The 20527-nt window shown below is 46.5% G+C and overlaps 2 protein-coding genes across 2 annotated transcripts; both read right to left on the minus strand.

Moving 5' to 3' along the window:
• Nucleotides 1–293: 293 nt before the first annotated feature.
• Nucleotides 294–4620, minus strand: RCHY1 (ring finger and CHY zinc finger domain containing 1). The gene is made up of 9 exons (XM_082760189.1): nt 4532–4620; nt 4317–4436; nt 4075–4190; nt 3899–3977; nt 3351–3395; nt 3193–3251; nt 1875–1901; nt 1478–1598; nt 294–520 (listed from the first exon to the last, which is right to left on the minus strand). The coding sequence occupies exons 1-9, from the start codon at nt 4592–4594 to the stop codon at nt 398–400; spliced, it is 753 nt and encodes a 250-aa protein (XP_082616315.1). The 5' UTR covers nt 4595–4620; the 3' UTR covers nt 294–397.
• Nucleotides 4621–4823: 203 nt separating this feature from the next.
• Nucleotides 4824–18994, minus strand: CDKL2 (cyclin dependent kinase like 2). Its single transcript, XM_082758471.1, has 13 exons — nt 18690–18994; nt 14575–14769; nt 13615–13793; nt 12666–12778; nt 12214–12353; nt 11332–11420; nt 10669–10795; nt 9516–9790; nt 8962–9052; nt 8061–8172; nt 7833–7939; nt 7018–7110; nt 4824–5915 (listed from the first exon to the last, which is right to left on the minus strand). The coding sequence occupies exons 1-12, from the start codon at nt 18855–18857 to the stop codon at nt 7051–7053; spliced, it is 1656 nt and encodes a 551-aa protein (XP_082614597.1). The 5' UTR covers nt 18858–18994; the 3' UTR covers nt 4824–5915; nt 7018–7050.
• Nucleotides 18995–20527: the final 1533 nt, after the last annotated feature.

Genomic DNA, 20527 nt, shown 5'->3' on the forward strand with positions numbered 1-20527 from the left:
TCCACCCCGCGCTATGCTCACAACCTTCGGCTGCCCCAGAACACGCTCTGCTCCGACAGCTGCTGCTCACAGCAGCTTCCCATTCCGCACCTCGCTGGTCATGCTCCCGAGCTGCCTCCTCCTCCCTGGCAGGGTAAACCACTCCCTCCAGAGACTGACCCTCGCTGCTATCGCTCTGCCCGACAGGGAGCTTCCCAACCACCTGCTGCCCCAGGTGTTAGGGAGGGGGACGCTGCTTGCAGGACTCCTTTGCACCAGCACAAAATCTTCACCGTCGGTGTGACAACTCTGAGTTAACTTTTACTGAAATTTTATTATTATTATTTTTTAATAGATAGCCTCTTCCACAGCAAGGTCTTCTGTGTCCAGCCGTATGCAGCACGTATCTTAGTCACCGCTACTCCGTGGGCTGCTTGCATTTTCCATCTTGGGCAGTATTATACGATTCACAGTTTGTACACTTCATGCCTAGGAGATGGAACTGCACTGTAGAGCGGGCATTGCAATCATTACAAAGGATCTACGTATATAGGAAAGAAGAAGAAAGAGAGAGGCTGTAGCATCAACAGGACACTCAGCAACATAGTACAACTATGCTTTTAGCAACTACAGAACTGGCTTGCCATCAGGGCACAATGCCAAAAATATTTTCTTGTTAAGGGCAGCAGCAGAATAGGCAGGGCTGATTTAACTTCTCAGTTTGCAGCTACAGGGACAGACATGCCTTAGCTTCTTCTCTTTATGTAGCAGAACACCAGAGAAAACCTCAAGTCAAAACGAGAGCAGATTAACAACAGCTACCAACATTAGCTTGTCTGCTATGTAAGACATAAGTCAAAGTGAACGCTCTTCTCAAAACGAGCAGTGAGGAGATTTTCCATAATGCTCTGACTCAGAGAGTCAGTAAGATGTGCTGCCTAAACCAGAACAGACACAAACAGAACATCAATGATCTGAGTGGTTTAATTCAGTCTTACTAGCAAGCAGCACCCAATTTCACAGTTCTGAGGTAACTGAAAGGAAACAGAAATTTGTATTTGCCAGCCTTGCACAAATCAAGAGCTGAGTGTTTTTGCAAGAAAAAAACAAACAAACAAAAAAACATGGAACATGAAGCTCCAACGTACAAAAAAATGAAATATTTCTGCTTTTTGCTTTGACAGCACCTAATGCTACAGAAGAAAGCAAGATACTTCCAAAGACCAAGCTATTTCTCCACTGTGTGATATTAGGGCATTTTCTTTTTTTATGTTGTTGTTATGTGTTGTTTTTTTCTTTTGTTTGTTTTGCTAGTGGCACGGAGGGTGCCTTTGTTTATAAACCCAATAGATCACACCGTAAGCTGACACACGACAGTTCTTTATCATTCCCTGAGTCAGGTTGGCTTCTGATCCAGGACAAGTTCCTACTGCCCTCTACCGCCAGTACGGGAGAGATGCAGATCTGCCAAAGGCAGAGGCATGCACCGGTCTCTTACCTCCACCATCATGTTCTGATACTCTGTGGGCATAGGAGTCTGTGCTACTTCATCATCCAGCTGCCGCCAGTACCTCCTCATATCTAAAGCCGAGTGCATGCACAAAGGACACCTGTAACCTCTGGCAAAGAAGAGAAAAAAGTCTAATTCAGAAGATGGAGAAGGGCCATGGAACAACAAAAGGTCAAGTTTCTGATCATACAAGTCAAAGAGAAACACTACAGAGAGAAACTCCGCAAACTGAAAGTTCTTGCAAACAGAGCTGGAAATTAAAAGCCCCTTTTCCCTTTAGGAGTTGCCCTGAAATTACTGAGTACTGGCACCATGATCTTTGCCCCTTCAAGTCATCTGCTTGGATTAAGCCATGCACAGACAAGAGAGGTTTATAAATACTTACTCCTTTAACATCTCCTCATAACATGTTCTGAAAAGAAAACAGAATGAGAGGCTTGGTAAGAAGAATGCAGCTACTGACCAGTAACACATCTGGGTTACTAACCCAACACGTTTGGACTGAACAAAGGGAAAAGGCACACAGCTATCCACAGACCGTAAATTAAAAATATCCTCAGTCCAAGTGAAAAGAAAGCTCTCCCACAAAACCATTTGGTACTTAGCTAGACAAGCAGAGATAAAGCACACGTGATTCCATTCTAAGGTCTTCTAAAGTAACATGAGTGAACAGATTCAAAAATATGTCACGGGTTGCGTCATTTGATTTTGCTAAAAAAAACAAAAAAAAAACAAAAAAAAAAAAACCAACAGACTGACATACCACAAGGTAAATTTAAGGTAGATGGGACCTGAGGGAAGATTCAATCTGGAGAGGCCTCTGTCAAACATGAAGGCCATTAACTGTACACACAGAGAAAAATGTGGAAGGGAAAGTGTCTATCTCAAGGTTACGAGGATGGGAGGGAAACAGGTGGCCCTGCTGTAATCATCCTTCTAAGGACACCTAATAAAAGCCCGATAGAGTGGACAGGCTTTGTAGCGTAACAAAGTACTCCAGTGCCTTGGATGTGCCCAAGGAAACTTAGCAGAGGAAAAAAATAACAGAATGAATCCTCCACCACCACCAAGATCCAGTGGATTGTGGAAGACATCTTTTCTGAAGAAAGTGCTTCCTGATAAAATGCCACTCTACCACGACTCCCTTAAAAACCAGGCATGTACATCAACAAGGCCTGTAGTGCTGCTGAACAGAATGACAGAATAATTATGGTTGGAAAAGCCCTCCAAGATCATCTGGTCCAACCATCCCCCTACCGCCAATGTCACCCACTAAGCCATGTCCCCAAGCACCACGTCCAACCTTTCCTTGAACACCCCCGGGGACGGTGACTCCACCACCTCCCTGGGCAACCCGTCCCAACACCAGACTGCTCTTGCTGAGCAGAAATGTCTCATTTCTGATCCAAACCTCCCCTGGCACAACTTGAGGCCACTCTCCCTAGTCCTATCACTAGTTATCTGCAAGAAAAGGCCGACTCCCAGCTCCCCACATTTTCCTTTCATTTGTAGAGAGCAATGAGGTCTCCCCTGAGCTTCCCCTTCTCCAGACTAAACAACCCCAGTTCCCTCAGCTGCTCCTCATAGGACTCGTGCTCCAGGCCCTTCACCAGCTTCGTTGCCCTTCTCTGGGCACGCTGCAATAAGTAGTGCACAGTAGGCAGCAGGTTATTTCCAATGCTCAAATATTTGCAGTGCTTTACTTGTGCAGAAGATGACCACATGGCAGAACGCGAGCTTCAACACGGGATGTGTGAATATCCTGTTTTGAGACAAGTATTAGACAAACGAAAAAAAAGTATTAAATTCAAGGACAGCCAACAATATATCCAATTGCAAGAGTCAAAAAGAAGTAGCTCACCTCCAAACATATTGGACAATCCTGTCTGGAGACGTTTTCGATGCACTTTGCGAAGACAAAGAAAAAGGTTAATCTACTATACGGTTATTTACATTGGTTTAAACATGGAAATTCCTAGAGACAGATAAGGACGTATGAAACACTATTGTTTTCATTTACGCCTGATGTTCTGAAGATTAGCAGGTGGTTTAGCATAATAATAATAAAACACAGCTTAGAAGTATACACAGGGAAGTGGCTCCCAAGCCTTGCCTAGCTCTCCCCGTGCTGCAGCAGGGACAGCAGCTCTGATTTAAACACCGTCAGGGACTGCACTCAGCAGCAACTTCCAGAAGAGGGGTGGAAGGAGACCAAGGCCTGTTTCTTATGTGTGTTTTCCTTCAGCTGTGGGCGAAGCCAGCCCAGAGGCGTGTTGTTTGGGATAGGTGCACTTAGAGCAAGGCTTGAGCCTGCTGCCTGCGTGTGCTGGGGCCAAGCCCAGGCAGCCAGCTCCTGTCAGCGAAACCGCGCTGTTCCCCAAAGGAAGGCACAACCTGCTGCGCGCTCACCTTGTGCTTCCCTCGGAGGCTGAGGCTCAGACACAAGTTGCATTTCGAGCAGTGGAAGAAATCCTCCTTCGGGCCGATCCTGAGGAGACGAGCGGCAAGTCAGCAGCAGCAGCAGCCGCCCCCCACCCCACCCCGACCCGACCCGAGCCGAGAAGCCGATCCCGAGGGGCGCGCACCTGCAGATGCCGCAGTCGTCGCAGTGGTACTGCTTCTTGTCGCGGTCGAAGAGGTGGCACACGCCGCAGTAGTACTCGCCGAAGAGGCTCTGGCAGCCCTCGCAGCGCTGCTGGGCCTGCGGGGGCCGCCACACGGGGAGAGGGGGAGCGGGGGTGAGGTGCGCGGCTCAAGATGGCGCCGCCGCCCCCAGCCCCAGCCCCAGCCCCAGCCCCAGCCCCCGCCATGCCGCCCCGGCGCCCACCTTCTGCAGCAGGCGGCAGCGGCTGCACTGCACCTCGGCCACGCGGAAGCGGTCGAGCCGGTGCTCCTCGGCGCCGTCGTGGCACAGGCGGCAGGGGTAGAGCTTCCCGCAGCACGGCGCCTGCAAGCAGCACAGCACGGCTCGGCTCGGCTCAGGGCTCGATGCCCGGCCCCGAGCCCCCCGGCCCCGCGCCCACCCCGCCGCCGCCGGCTGACCCTGAGCAGGCAGCCCCGCCGGTAGTGCTCGCAGCCGCCCTCCTGCTCGCCGCCCGCCGCCATGGCCCCGGCCCGGCACCACGCCCGGCACCGCGCTGCGCCGCCCCTTCCGCCGGGGGAGGCCGGGCAGGAGGCTGTGCGGGTAGGCAGCTGGCACAAAACGGGGTTTGTGCTGTTAATAAGCACCCCCCGAGTCTTGTTCTTATAACACAGGCAGTGCCACCGAGGTACGTGAACAGCTACACCGCCAGGTTTACACCCAGTGAAGTAGATTTTACGTATGCAGTCACACACTCGAGACAAGAGGTTTGGATTTTACTGTCCTTTTATTGGAAAGGTGTAATGTGCCTGTCAAAACTGCGTAGCAACAGAGCTCTAAGAATGATGACGGTCATGGTGCGTCCTGCCGGGATACATCACTGAGCCTGTTCTGTGGAGGGGCAACAAGCTCCAAAATACCGACAGCTGTGATGGGCCGAGGGCAGCATGGGGAGAGCACAGAACTGCCCGAAGCCAGCTGGGAGCAGGTAAAGCAAAAGTGGGTGCGTAACAGTCCAAAGATAAAAGCGATCTTCTTTTCCTCCCCACAAGCTGCTGCTGAGGTTTATACTTCCAAGTCCCATTCCCCCAAGGGACCTAAGGGACTATGACTAAAGGACTAAGTGACTTGCTGAGCACTCACAACAACCTTTCCACGTGCCATCTGCATCGCAGTTCAGTATTTTTTGCCGATATTCTCCCTTCACCATTAACAGGAGACACACGCTCATCCAGTGCAGCCAGACAACAGGCCCAGTTTAACACCCAGAAGTCTGAGGGAAGAGAGCACGGAGGGAAAAGGAACCTAACACAACATCACACATGCTGCTGAGCAGAGCGAGGGTTTCAAAGGAACAGTTAGGACATTTACACATTTACATTTCTTGCACAATTTTTTCGTGGATATTTTTACCAAGGCAAAGGTGCTTTCTAGTACAGAGCAGGTAGCCCACCAAAACGTACCAAATTCAGCAGGTATCTGCTTTCGTCACCACTCATTTAAAAAGAACCCCCCACATTGTGAGGGCAGTAGTTAAGACAAAAGCAAGCCCAGCCTCTTCTGAAATACTCCAGAGCAGGTTCTGCCCATCACACACTGACAACCACTATTTCTTTCTGAGCAGCCTGGCTCTAAGCCAGGAAGTCAGCATTTTGAGAGCTGTTTCACATGCAAGAAATCCAGCAGCAATGGCTGTGAGAGCTCTGTCCTTGGGCTGGACCCAAGCCACTTCCCATCGCAGTCCAGTGGCTAACATGAGAGTAAGAGGTCCTCCTTTCTTCTCCAGAGACCGCCTGGTGTTAGCACCTGGAGACTCGGGTGGGTTGTTCCCACTGTGTCAGCCACCTGCATCAAGAGGAGAAAAGCAGGATGATGCAGGCAAACAACATCACAGAGGTATTCCCTGGTGACAGGCTTCCTTTACTTTTATTCATTACAAGCTGTGCACTTACACCTTTGTGTTTCACAGATGAGACAGCTTTAGTAAGGTTCCTTCTTCCCCACTTACATTATGAGGATTGCTTCTTCTTTCTTCCTAGTGGCATTAAGCCATCACATCGCATGCATGTATGTGCCAAATACACTCACCTAGATTAAGAGCATGTGCAGTACTTGTGCACAAGACTAAAAACCCATTTCAGAGTCAGCAGTTGCTCCTCTGCCTCAAAAAGGAAACACCAGAGCCCAAACTATAAAATTAAGATGCACAGATTGCACCCTCACATTAACAGTCTTGCCATGACAAGCCCGTCTATGCAGGACACAAGGTTCCAATGAAGCCAGCAAGATTTTGGAGCACAGCCTCTGAGGAGCCTTTCAGAGCACCTTGCCTCCTTCCCCCCCTTTCTCCTCCCCAACTTCTGCTCCCTTTGCAAGGTGCAATTGTTCCATCCAGCCTCAGTGAGATCACCAGGAGTAAAAATCCTCCACAAACCGCTGGAGTTCTTGCTTTCAAGAGACATGAAAGAAACTTTGTTATATACAAGGAAGAAGCTGAGCAACAAGAGGTAACAATATCTCAACAAACAAACAAACAGAAAAGTAAACAAAACAAAGCACGACCTTTTATTTTTTTTTGCAGACAGAACCACTTTGAGAACTGCCCAACAGCTACAGTAATAGACTTAGATTAAGTTAAATTGCATGACATCATTATTAAGCTGCTATTTCCCTTTTTGTTACTCTACCAGCTTCAACTCCCAGATTAACAAGTGAATTAATTTCCAACACCATCGCCCAGCACTTCAGCCCAAGAAATGATTTACCTGCCCCAGCCCATTTCAATATCTGTGAAGAAAGCTGCATGCGGTCCTCAGTAAGCAGTCTCCACACCCAGAGTGTGAAATGTAAAAGGATTTTCCCATCACACCTCCCAGCTAGTTAAGTGTTTATGAAACAACCCATTTGAAAGACACCAGGAGGCTCTCCTGTAGAAATTAAAGCCTACCTTTTAAAGGCAAGTGTGATCTTCTCTGTAATGCTAGTGCTCAACTCTAGGGAAACCGGCTTCTGATGCATCAGGCATCGAGTTCCCTGACATCTGTCAATTGGGAAAGAAATTTTTCAAATTCCATGTGTAGTATCATATAGGGAGAACAACGAGAAACCACTTTCTAGGTACATATGTGATACCAACACACAACTGTTCTCTGATCAAATCTGGCTTCAAAAAATTGTGCCAAGAATACACCTTTTCTCCCTCCAGTACAGTCTGCCAAACCTCAACTGGAAGCAAGGTTGCCAAAGTGGCAGCAGCCTAGGGAATTACACAGTTCCCACAGCATTTCAGTGTTACTGGGGAAGTAACCTCTAGGAGTGGCAAATATTTCCCTTCTTTCTCTCCCTGTGCCTGACTCCTACACTTTCTCCCTCCCTACTGCACTCCTCCCCTCCATGTATATAGCACAGTCAGAACAATTCTGCTCAAAACACGTGTTCTTCCTGTTTTTTCTTCAATTTTGGAAAATTGGGTTTACTTCTACCTCAATCCAGCCAGATGAAATTGCAACAATTCACACTGCCAGTAAAAAACATAGTATTTAGCTAACCTCAGAGAGAAAAGCAGAGCCCTATGTTTCATCTGTGACCCTTCTCCTTCCCCCCCAGCTCAAGGCCTCCGATGTTTCTACTTAGACACTTGAGAAACCAAGACAAGTTTTGCTTCTGTTAAGAGCCAGGCAGAAACCTTGTGGGTCACACTGTTCAGAAAATCCTGAACCAAAGAAAAACACAGCACCAAGAATTATTTTATTCCTTTTTTACCTGCTGTGAGGCCAGACTTGGGTTATGGAGATCAATAGCAGCAAGGTAGGGGACCCGTGACTCTGAAATTGTTTTATTTTCCTTTTTGGGATATCTGGGATGCCATGCTGCAAAATACAACCAATGCATACAGTGTTAAAGAAACCAGAGCTGACTGCTGTCATGCAGACTGCTTTCTGTCACTCATTTAGGATCAAGGTTTTACGTAGAGGACATTAAAGCTCATACCGTCCACTCCTCTCAGTTCAGGGAGAGGATTTAGTTCTGGCAAACGCACATCTGTCTTGGAGAACTCCCATTTTTTCTTGTTTGCCTGAAGGATGTTCTTGTCATTAGAAACCTGAAATGAAGTGAATTATAAGTGCCAGCTTGTGCAGAATATAAAAAACAAAGCTATTTTCAAGTTTCAAACTTAAAATTTATCAACACAGCTATGTTCTGCTGTAGTTGGAACTTGCACAGTAGTAAAATAAAAGAGTGTGCCCTATGTTTATACACTGAAAAACAACAGAATGGCCACAACAGAATGAACAAACAAACAACCACCAACAACAAAACCAATGTTGATCATCTAAATGAGACTGCTTTCAAAGAGACAAAATACAATTGAGAATGGCTCAGATTAGTTCTCTGGAAACAGTCAGATATTCCTGCTAATATGGAAAAATATTATCTAGGTAGTGAGTGCAATGGAGAACTTTGTATTTCACTTGTTTTCATTAGCAACTTCACATGCATTTGTGACCTGACTAAATGAAGCCCTGAAAAAGTTCAATCAAAATCCTAAGCTCTGCTTCAGCAGTGCAGCACACACAAAGAGGTCCACTCTTTCTGTCCAGGCAAGATGTCATGGATATGTTCCATGGCACCAGGTATATAATCCAGGTATCCTGTGTTGGACCGCTCCCTTGCTTCCTTTAAAAAGTCCTCTAACACAAAATGTGTTTCATATAAGATAATACTAACAAAGAATAGCAAATGACACAACTGTTGGAAAAAAGGGCTGAAGAATACAGTATTTCTAGCTGAGAGTTATGGTGAAGGCTGCAACAGAAGGCATTCTTGACAATAAAGCACATACTTCAGAATTTTATTTTTTACTTAGTCAAGGGGGAAAGACACAACTTACCGATGTCAGGCTTACACTATAATGGCCTGCTGGAGAACGCTTCCTTTGCTTTAGAAATGGGTTCAAGTATTTTTTGCTCTTTTCATCAACTCTGTAATGACAAATGACCTAAACTTTGTACTAACCAGGGTAATGTGGTAAATATAAATACAAACAAATGTAAGAAACCCAGAACCACTGATATTAAACAGTAAGCAAAAAGGCTTAAAGGGATAACACTCTCCATGGACCCTGCTAACAAGAAAAGTTTCATCCAAAGGACTCAGAGAAAGGCCAGTATCACAGCAGCTGGTGAGCTGTTGCTGTGCAGCAGTGCTTTGCCAAATGCAGAAACACAGAGACCCCCTGGCTGCGTGGACCCTCACAGCTGCTTGAGATGAAGCCAGGCTTTCTAACCCATGTACAATCCTCCTCCCAAGAGCTGCTCCTAGCTGCATCCTGTCCCAAACCCCCTTCTCGCACTCCCACATCATCTCCTTCACCTCCCTCAGCACACTGCAGCTTCCCAGCAGCAGGGTCAATAGACACAAGCTTCTGCAGCTCTGTTCCCATACCTGTAGTTATGGTTTCCAGGCAGAGGCCCCATCCCAACCATAGTGGGAGAAATGTTCTGGTTGATGGGAGGAATAACTATGCCTGTGTTCTTGGCATAGTCCAAGCTGCTGCTGGAATCTTTTAGGCTGGTTTGAGGGCCTATTTTAAATGGGTTGATTGCACTGTCATACAGGGAGCTGTGGTTGGAAGATCGCTCTGCTTTCTCTCCATCAGCTTTAGAGCACTTCACTTTGAACAGCTTTGCATCACTGCTCTTTGGGTCAATGTTGAAATCCTGTTTGGGAAGATAAGCATCATACTTCTTTTACAGTTATGTTTCAAAAGAAACTTAGAGCTGCGCATGCAGGAAAAAGTCAAAAGCCTAAACCCGCACAACTCTGCAAGGATCTGATGGAGACGGCATTGTTTTTAGTAGCGAGATAGAAAACGTGTTTGCCATTAAAATTGGAAGGAGGAAACTTGTCAGGGTTCCAGCACCCTCTGTAAATAAGTCACCTTGGAATGTAATCGGAAGTGATGGAGGAAGAACAGCCGTATCATGTGTCACTTCCAAAGAAATAAGAACCAAGCCCAATGTCACCTCAATGTCACTCTGAAGCCTCTAGTCCTTTGTATCTGATTGAAAGCAAAATATGCAGTTTTGGAGACAGGACTTTAACACAGGTAAACAGACGCATACAAATATGCTTTGCTCATCCAACATGACTTACACTTTCTGATTCTCCCTTCAGCTCTGTATTTGCCAGGAACTGCATCGCAATGCATTTCGCTGACAAGGGACTGACCAAATAGCCACCTGGAGACTGTCCAGCCAAGCACCAGAGCAACTCGTAGCAGCCAGTCAGCACCAAAGGCACAGAATTTCTACGCAACAGCCTGAAGGCTGTACTGTACCGAGTATCAAAGCTACAGGGGCACAGGACTGCTGTAATGCCTTGAACTGAATGACTAAGGCTTCAGCACTGTTTAGACTTGCAGTGACTTACAGAGGTGAGCTTCTCTGGCACATCAGTTATCTAGTCTTTTTTTTTAATGAAATGTAAAATTATGCTTATATCTTTGCTATGCAATTAAACTGCAGCACATACTTACTTATATAGTGATTTTAAAAGACAAAAAAAATACAGGTTTGGAAAATAAAGATCAACTAACCTGGACACCAAGCATCTTTCTTTCTTCTAAAGCATCATCTTTATCCTTTCTGCTGGTTTTTGATTTTTTTTGTAATTGATGGTCTCTGGCATCTTTCTGAATCTTTAGTTTAAGCTCCTGAGCAAATCTATATTACATATCACGTAAAGAGGAAGGGAGGGGGAGAGAAAAAGCTTCTGTTATTCTAAATATCATTAGTTAGTGCTCAGCCCAGGCTGTTGTTACAGCTATCCAAGTAATCAAACAAACCTTGTCTTTTTAAGTAACGAGAAGCCAACTGAATACAATTTATCCATTAAAATAAGTAAAGTGTTACACATGCACACTTTCCACATCACAGTAATAAAGGAGGTTGTATCCCAGTCTGGCATAGATGCGGACACTAAATAAATACACTGTCAGACAATACTACCCACTATCCAAAGGGCTGTGACACTGGGCACACACTGATGAATTAATGTTGTGACAAGGTAATGTGGTAAACATGCCACTGCACTGTGCTCCCATTCAACTGTTCTCCCATTTTTCAGGAAGGCTAAAACCAAACAAAACCAAAACACTCGGCAACCATCAGCTCTGCAAAATCAGCATGCGGTCTTCAAGCACAACCGCTTAATTTCCTTTTAATCTTGTCCTATTTTGAGCAAGAGGTGAACTGTTTACCTTTCAGCAAATCCATCCTCGTTAAAGAAATCGCACTGCAAGAGTTCAGCACAAGACGGTCTTTTGTCTGGGTCAATCTGCAAACACCTCTGTCAAACCAACGTAAACATTAGAAGGCAGATACTTCAGAAATGAAACAAAGGCATTAACATTTCCAAATGAAGTCAAGAAAAACAGCTGCAAAGCTCCCACTTCTGGGGTCTCTTATGCTGAGATAGGCCCAAGAGACATACACTTTTTGCCAGCTACATCCATTCTAATCACTAGGGCTCACAAAGACTGATTGCATAGGTAATACCTGCCACACAAACAGATCCCAGTAAAACTCTCTTGTTTTCAACTACATTTGCTTGGCCGAGGCTTTAGAAACCGTTTTGCTCACGAGGCATTTCAAGCACAACCAAGGGTTTTTTAGGTTATTTTAGTTACCCAGCATATCAATGCTCCAGTTTATCGCGTGAAGGAAGAAAAAAATCTTCAGGATCAGTTACAAGCTGTATGCTTCCTAGATCCCACAAAATAGACGCACAGCTCTGAGAGCAATGAAAACGTAAGGAGCTGTGTATGATCCACAGAAGAGGTGCAAGGCACGCTACAAGCCTCCCTCAGAGGGTATGCAGTGATCCTTTTGGCTCTGGGATGACTGGCTCAGTCTCCCCCATCATGCAGGACAGCAGCTGAAGCATCTTTATGGTCCTCACTGACCTGCCAACCCAAGCAGTTCGTCGTTGCATGGGTAGTTGAAAGCAAGCCAGATTAACAAGTCCTTTTGGCAGGCTGTATTCAGTTCCCCAAGGCAAGGGACAAGTAAACAGAGAAACGTTTGTGCTAAACTCTAGACAGAACCTCTCCAAGGAACTTCCAAAATGATCAGTTACGTACCTTGGCTAAATTCAGCACTGCAGCAGAGAGCTTGGGGTATCGTCTGTCCAGAGATTCAACCTCCTTCACTTCAGGCAACCTCATGCCAGCAAAGTGGGGGTTTTTATAGAATAACTCTTGGTGTCTTAGAATTAAATTACCTGGAATCAAACAACCAAAGCAACCACATGGAAGAAATGCAGTCCTGCAGAATGTTCAAGAGGCCAAAATACTGGATCAGCATTAGAGGGCTACAATGTAGGGTCACTCTCTTTCCGCTCATGCACCATGACTTGATGCCATCTGTACTCACAAGCTCCTAGCCCCCCTTCATAAAAGACACTAAGAAATCACGCTCTCAGAAACAGTTCAGCATACACCAAAGTCTCTTCCCACACTCTCTTCTCCCATCAGGACTTATTGAACCCCTTTGTTAGTGAGCAGGCACTAGCAGCCCGACAGGCTGTTCTCACCCAGGCACTTGGTGATATGGTAGAGCTGGTCAATGTCTGAATCTCCAGGGAACAGGGGCTCTCCTGTGAGCATTTCCGTGACCAGACAGCCAATAGCCCACACATCCACAGCCCTGCAAGAAAAACATCCCAGCTCAGCATGGCTTCATTCCTCTCTTGGAGCTAAAGGCTGAGCTGGGCCAGCACCCAGCAAGTCTTAAGCAGGTTATGAGCCCCAGGGGCAGCTTTGGCCCCATAAACAGCAAGATGGCTGTTTTCCAAGCTTACAAGTGCTCTGACGAATGCCAAGGATTCAGCTCCTGAAGCAGGCAAACACTAGAAGAAGCCTGACCAATCTGAAATCAATTTCCAAACCCCAACGCTTTAAACATTCTAGTGCAATGTAATACATAAGAAGATTTTTGCCCTTTGGAGACCACAAAAGTAAGCCCATTTTCTTTCTGCCAGGGCACTTACCAGAAATGAACGTTAGGGACATAAAGAGCTGGACAAACAGGCCTGTGAAAGGTAGTTTAACTTCTGACATGTTTTTGCAGCACTGGAGAACCAGGTAAGAAAAATCTCATTCCTTCCACCCCTTCCCTCCTGAAATGTCTGTCTCATATTGTCTAGAGGGCCTTCTCTGCCTCCCATCCAGCACTCCAGCTGTGCAGGGGGGAAGCAGCCTCCTCTGCTACTAGCTCTGGCAACCAACAAGTTCCTGCAGACAACAGACTAGGAACGTGGCTGGCTCAGTGTCTCCTTCTCCTCTCCTTCTGAGCCAGGAAAGCCTAACACTGGCAGTAGTTAGCTCCAGAGAGGAGGAGAAAAGAGAAAAGCTTCAGCATCTACAAGCGAGTAACCAGCATTCCTTTAACCTGTTTGCCAAGCAAGAGCCCCCTGCCTCCCCCCAGAACAGAGCACCCCGCAGTCCCGCAGCCCTTCTGCGGCCTCCCTGCCCGTCTCCTACCTGCCGTACTTGGTATCTCCCACCAGCAGCTCTGGGGCTCGGTACCATCGGGTTGCCACATAGTCCGTGTAAGCTTCCCCAGAAGCTGCCAATGTGCGAGCAAAACCAAAGTCACACAGTTTTACAACTCCCGACTGGGAGACTAGGATGTTCTCTGGCTTAATATCCCGATGTATTATCTGCACAGAGAAAAGCAAGTCAAGACAAATTATTTCCCCATGCTAAAATGACTGACCCACCAGAAACAGTAGCTTTATCACGTTCAGGTAAAAAATTACATTTCTGCAGGCATGGGAAATGCACAGTTTATTTTATCAAGCGCCAACTCAAGTGCACAGATGAACACAAAACCTCCAGGTTTTGTACAGAATTGTTAATTTTATGTACCTCTCTGCGTGTATTTAGCATAGCTATTTTACAGGCACAATTTATTATACTTTAAAGTCACAAGTTTAAAAGTTGTAAGTGTTGCATACCCTGCAGTTAAGCATGAAGAGTATTTTAGGAATACATGTGAGACAGCTTCTCCAAGCATAAGAAGAAATATATACATCATAGTTACAAGAACACCATTAAATTGGCAAACCTGTGTTACAAATCAGTCAAAAAGAAAAACCTAAAAATGTTGAAGGGAAAAAAAAAAAAAAAGCTTCTGAAAGAGAGACGATATCCCTCTGCCAGAGGAAAGTCAGTTTTCAGTGAGGTGACACCAGCATTTGAACCCTTTGGACCCCTGGAGCCTTCCTTTGAAGAACTGTCACAGGTCAGTCACAGACAGACTACTGGATTAGCTGATGTCAAGCTCTGACATTTAGTGCAAAACTCAGTCAGGCCCTTCTGCTCAACTTCCATCTTCCAGCCCAAGCTCTATTTCTCTAAGCTTTAATAAGTACCAAATATACATCTCTGTATCTATCCATTCAAAGTTAAGTGCAGAGTGCACTTCGCATGCGTACTTACGTTATGGCTGTGACAAAATGCTACTCCTCTTAAAATCTGAAATAAGTATTTCCGAACCCTGCTGTAGTCTAGTCCGTTTGGAAATGCCTCAAGATCATCAAGCACTGTGTGATCCACGAATTCAAATACCAGATACCACCGTTTCTTCTTTTTACACACTTCTAGCAGGTTCACGAGATTCTCATGCCTGAGTTGCTGTTATAAAACAGGAAATATTTTGTGAGAGCATGAAAACATTTAATGAGTAAACTAAGACCAGACACTTTTAACTACAGCCCAGCAGATACGTCACCCCAGAGTGTTCTTCCTGTCATAGCACCCACATTCATTTGTTCTTAAAATCAGCTCGCCGATATTTCAGACAGGTTTTATTTTGCCACTTTTTAAAGTAACTTGGAGGACTTCCACCACCCCCTCTATGCAAGATACCTGTATTTGGAACCCAGAAATAAATTAAAAAAAAACTGACTAAGGGCATTGCTTTTCGCTGCAAACAGCTCAAGGAGCAATAAACACAGCTTGTTGCTGTAACGTTGGGCTGTGTCTGAGACTCAAACTTATTTATGAGACATTCTCATACAGGTGGCCAAGTAACTCTACACTACCCTGCTAGCTCCCTCAAAGCAGAGTACAAGGTTCAACACCAGCTACTCCTTCCAGATAGGATTTAAAGCACACAAAGAATTGATGAAGACAGTTCTCAATGTTTTGTTTTAGAAAACTTTTTGCCCCTCTCAATAACCCAAAGCAGATTCATCTCTTTTCTCCCATATTTCCAATAAGTTTTACTTTTCTTCTCTTTCATTCCTTTCTCTAGGACTTCCTTTTAAAAATCGCTTAAATCCCCATTTCAAATAGTTCCCAAACCAGTTGCAGTACCTCTGTTCTACCTAGCTGCCAGTTCATCACCAACTACTTAATGTCTGTATCTTAATTTTTCTTATAAAACTGATCAAAGAATTTTCTTTTTGACTCCTACCATACCCAACGCACTTCTGTTGGCACTGCCAGCACATTTACAATAAGCAAGGTGACAGAATACAAGTACACCGAATGGATAAAGTTCAGCATTCTTACCTAAAACACTCCAGTTAACAATTAAACAGCTTTGATTAAACTGTCTCTAGTGGATTCTGAGTGAAAAGTGACAAGCCAAGGATTTGAAGATTTTTGTCCTTTATTTATTATTATGCAGAGGGGAAAGCTGCAGATCTCAGGGACCATGACCAAGGAAGATGCAAAAGGACTAATTTCTGAAGATTTTGTAAAATGATGCTCAGTTAGAAATCGAGAGTGGGGGGCTGTTTTTTGTACCTTTTTGATTTGAATGCAGTACCTGAATTTGCTCGTTACGTGTTGAAACCTCCTGGCCCAGCATCCCTGCCTGGGTAGGACTGCGTGGCTGAAGATGGAGGACCTACGGGTGCAGGAGCTGGGCTGCTGTGCACGAGCACTGCCCTGAACGCTGAGCCAAATCTAGCCAGGCTCTGCCCTCCCTGGCCAGCATCCCCAGGTCAGTTTTTTCCAGCACCAAGACTTGGACTCTGGCAGCTGCAAGATGGAGTGCTGTCCTGTGGGCACTTCTCCGCAGTGTCATCAACATGACTGGAGGTAGGGCAAAATGTTACCAGGTTTGCCAGGGGCAAAAAAATAGCTGAGGGGCTAAGATCTGGCAAACACTTCTGATTTAAAAGACCAGTTAACGTAGGCTCAGTGGAGCAACTCAACATTAAGAGGGAGAGACTGTAGCTCCCATCCTGGGGCTCAGCAGTGACAGGTTCCTCTATGCCCTTTGTGGTCACATCCATGTCCACAGAGAGGGGTGCTGTGCTAGGGAGGACTGCTGCACAGATCATCAGCAGGTGAACTGCTTGTACAGATGCTGTCACACTCTTAATACTGCGTTTCAGAATCAAGTTTGAAGAAGCTGCAGCAATTCAATCCTCTCAGCTGTTTCCTCAAGCTCTTTTCTCCAGAATAATTTACTCCCTGCACAGGGGATCTGAACAGATTTTGCTGCTTTCAGTAAAGATTACATTTCTGCCCAAACACCAGAACAGAAACAAATAAATAAATAAAATAAAAGGTTCACAGGGAATGAGCAAGTGAAGAAACTACAAGATTAGATCTCTTGATATTTGTTCTCACTGTGAGAGGCCGTTTACTGAGCTATATATGGAAAAGTCCCCCTTGCTAAGTTCCCATTTACCCAGGAAAACAAGTTAATTTCCAACACACCCGGGAGGTGCTACGTGCTTTGACTCAGTAACTAAGTGAGGCGTGCCAGCAGACCAGGTACAATCCAGACTTATGCAAACTTGCTGTAAGCGTTTGAGGGACAATGCTTTGAGCTGCTGGCTGCATCTCAAGCTTCAGCAAGTACACTCCCATTAACTCTAAGTGCCTACAGCTCTTGCAGCAATGGCAGAGATGACTTTCTCCCCTCCTCAGCACAGGGACTTGAGTCTGGCAGACTTGGGAAGAGACTTGTGGAAGCCAAGTTGAGAGATGGCAGGCTGGCACACATCCCCACTTCCAGCACACCCCACATTCTGAGGAGAAGCCTAGATAAACCCCGACTCTAATCAGACTCTCATTTCTTCACCAAAAGAATTTCTTCAGCCACGTCCCAACACTTAACACTTCCACGTGTGCCCTTGCACAGGGACAGACACTTTTCTGTACACACCCCTTTGAGACACACCAAGGTACCTAACACCTCTGGGGGGAGTAAGGCAGGGCAGCGCACACTTTCACTGGAGCTCAGGGAAGAAGGAAAATGCTGCTACTGCTGCTGGAGGTTACAGTGGAGAATACAGGGCCTGAAGGTGGTGAAAAAAACAACTGGAACAGATGTGTATCCTGGCACTGCATCCCGCCTGCATCCTTATCAGCCTACTCATGAAGGACCACAGCAGAAAAACCTTGCAGTGAAGCAGCTTAGGAACTTGCAAAAGCTTTCATATAAAGAACAAAGCCAGAACAGGGAGCAGGAAGACCACATGATGAAACACTGAAGAGCATGCAAACAAAAACCCCTTGTTTATCTAAAGCTCCTGGGTATTTTTCCAGAGTATCTACAGCCCATGGAGAACCCTTAATGAACTAACCCACACAATGAGACTACAGAGCTTGCCAGCACGTAACGCTGCTGATAAGAAGCCAACAGGCAGATGGACATTTATGTGAGGATAAAGAGTCCACAGTTGATAACAGACAAATCACACACTCAGGCAGCAAGAGCCACAATGCCAGCTGGCTTCAGCCTAGGGGCTACCCGTTGACCGATAAGGTTCAGGAGTTTGCTGCTTGCCCTCCTGCAGCCTCTTGCAGGCAGTTCAAGCCTGCCAGGAAAGTGCCATAAAAACCCCACCGTGTTCCTAGCAGCAGATTTCCATATCAGATAATGTTAGCACCCAGCCTGGCCAGGCTCACTGTCACACATCCAGGTCACCATTTACCTGCAGATTTTATAAGCTCGACATTTGCCTTGTTTTCAGCAAATCAATGGCAGGAAGGTACTGTCTTTTGGTACCCAAGGCAGAGAGGACGCAATTATTTCCAGGAAGGCATATGGAGACCTTGGGGTCTCTTCGTTTTACCTTTACCTGCTGAATACTGGGCACATAAACAAGCTTCTGACCGAGTCGGGGCTAGCCAGAGGGAAAGGTTCAAGGGGTAAATGAATCCACCATGGCTTGGCTGCTCGTGGGAGCACGAGCAGGACCCGACCAAGCCTGGCTTTGTTGTTTGTGCTTTATAAGCTGATGTACAGTGGTGCCATGTACCCCTTCTAAAAAAGCCGTTGAAACTGACAGAGTGCCTTGAATTCACACCCACCCTCCAGCTTCCCTGGGTAAACACCACTCTTTACATTAGGGAGTCTCAAGAGGCATTTTTTCCCCACGTAGCCTCAATGGGAAGATCTCACCCACATCCGTCAGCTCTAACACCCGTAACACAAGGGGAGCCCTAATCGCAGGCACTCAGCCCGACAACGCTTCAACACCCGTCTCAGCATTCATTAATGAGGAATATACCCCCAAAGCTACCAAAAAGACGCCGGCGTGGTCTTTAAGACACAGCTTCGCCGCCCAGGGCTCCCCCCCGCTCACCTTCAGCAGCTTGATTTCCCTCACGGCGATCTTCCTCACCATCGCGTCATCCTCGCTCTCCAGGAACTTCTTGACGGCCACCACCCGCCCGCTCTCTTTGTGCCGGCACCTGGTCACCACCCCGTAGCTGCCTTTCCCGAGGAAGCCGAGGACCTGGTACTTCTCCATCTCCACCCCCCACCCCTTCCTTCACAACCCCCGGGCAGCGCTGGGGCTCCCCGCCCGGCGCCTCACGCTGCCCGCAGGGCACGGCCCGAAGGCCCAGCGGCACCGGGGCAACGGCAGCCACCTGCCGCAGCGCCCAACGGCCGCCAACGGCCGCCGCAACGGCCGCAGCCGCGGGCGCCCCCTCCCGCCCTTCTCCGCAATGTGTTTTTTTTTTTTTTTTTTTTTTTTTTTTCCTTCCCAAGCTTGTAGTGTGTTTACGGTGTGCCCGGATGAAAGGTGTCCTGAACAGACCTCCAGCACCTTGAAGCAAAGATAGGAAATGACAGTCTGTTCTTCTCTGCTTTTCAAGGTCTTCAAATCCTCGCTGAGGTCTTAGATACACTAATTTACCTCTTGGGAAAGCTAAGGCAACAACACAAAAAAGCAAAGACAGCAAGCCCTTCTCAGAGATAAACCATTTTAACTACTGGTCTCATCGAGAAAAGTAGCATTGTTTTCTGATGTGATTCAGAAGAGTACGTGACCCTGTCATGTCTTGCATTGAAAGTTAAGGTTCAGCTACATTATGATCCTTGAAACTGTCGTCTCCTTATCATTCCTAAAGAGTGTTTTTTTGATAAAAAATCAGCAGTAACAGCTTTTTTTATTTTTTATTATTATTTTTTTTTCCCCTCACAGTGTTTGAGCCTCTTGGGGTCACTTTTAATTTAAAGTTCCTGTCACATTTTCAGTAGAGGTACATGCAGCAGTTTGAAGAAGCTGCCTCAGAAAATCAGTACAACGACCACCATTCAATATGTTCACTAGTTCATTTTTAGAGAATATCCAATGTGTATCTATGTATGTTTTGCCTACTGCTTTTCTGGAGAACTTTTCCCTTCGTGGCAGTGACAATAGGGAACAACAGGATGCCAGAAGGGGGTGTCCCAAGAGCCTGCCAGGGGGTGACATGGAGTGATCTGTGTGTTCATGTACTTACATTTCCCCCATTCATGGTAGATAATTTACAGGTGCACGGAAGAGACTGCACTCCAGCAGGCAGCTTAAATGCTGCGTGACCTTGCTCTTTCAAGGGTTGTATGTTTCCCTCAAGCAGCGAAAGTTTCCAGTACTTTCAGTGGCAGTTCAGCCTGAGTCAAGGTGAGACACAGTAGCAAGCTGCTGCTTAAATACAACAGAGAGAATTTCCAGGTTGTCTTCGGGCAGACTTCGTGGCAGCAGAGGGGAAGAGTACCTTCCTTCACATGGGCGCCACCAAACATCCGAATTCTTCACCCATCTGTGCAAGCGTCCCAGGTAAAACCTGGTATCTGGACTGTCACAGATGTGTGAGGGGCTGTCTCCCATGTGGGGAGATAACCCAGGCGGGCAGAATGAGCCAGGTTAGACACAGAGCGTGAGGAACCTGAAGAGAGAAGCACATCCCAGTGAGGAAGGTCACCTGCAGCACCAGGGGGCAGTACTGGGAGGGAAGGGGAAAGCAGCACTGCAGCCCCTGCAGCTCTGCTCACTGCACATTTTAATTCTGCAACGTAAACCAGATGCCTCCTGTGCAGCCAGGTGGTGAGAAGGGCCCACACAGAGGTGACGCAGAGTGCTGTACGAAGAGGCAGGGTGCAGGACAGCAGCCAGCTGGGGAATTGAGCTCAGGGCCCGTGCTTCCAGTCTGG

This window comes from Aythya marila, assembly GCF_965140915.1.
Source record: "Aythya marila genome assembly, chromosome: 4".
In the NCBI taxonomy this organism is placed as follows: domain Eukaryota; kingdom Metazoa; phylum Chordata; class Aves; order Anseriformes; family Anatidae; genus Aythya; species Aythya marila.

Bases quoted from the DNA above. Each gene is read 5' to 3' on its own strand.
- RCHY1 (XM_082760189.1), bottom strand. From the start codon at position 4,594: ATGGCGGCGGGCGGCGAGCAGGAGGGCGGCTGCGAGCACTACCGGCGG. The intron at 3,978-4,074 runs GTGCGCGCCCCT...TCGTCTCCTCAG, and splicing joins GACGACTGCGGCATCTGCAG to GATCGGCCCGAAGGAGGATT. The intron at 3,396-3,898 runs GTGAGCGCGCAG...GTCTTCGCAAAG, and splicing joins GCCTCCGAGGGAAGCACAAG to TGCATCGAAAACGTCTCCAG.
- CDKL2 (XM_082758471.1), bottom strand. From the start codon at position 18,857: ATGGAGAAGTACCAGGTCCTCGGCTTCCTCGGGAAAGGCAGCTACGGG. The intron at 14,770-18,689 runs GTGAGCGGGGGG...GTTTTATAACAG, and splicing joins GGGAAATCAAGCTGCTGAAG to CAACTCAGGCATGAGAATCT. The intron at 12,779-13,614 runs GTAGGAGACGGG...TTTTTCTTGCAG, and splicing joins GGAGATACCAAGTACGGCAG to GGCTGTGGATGTGTGGGCTA.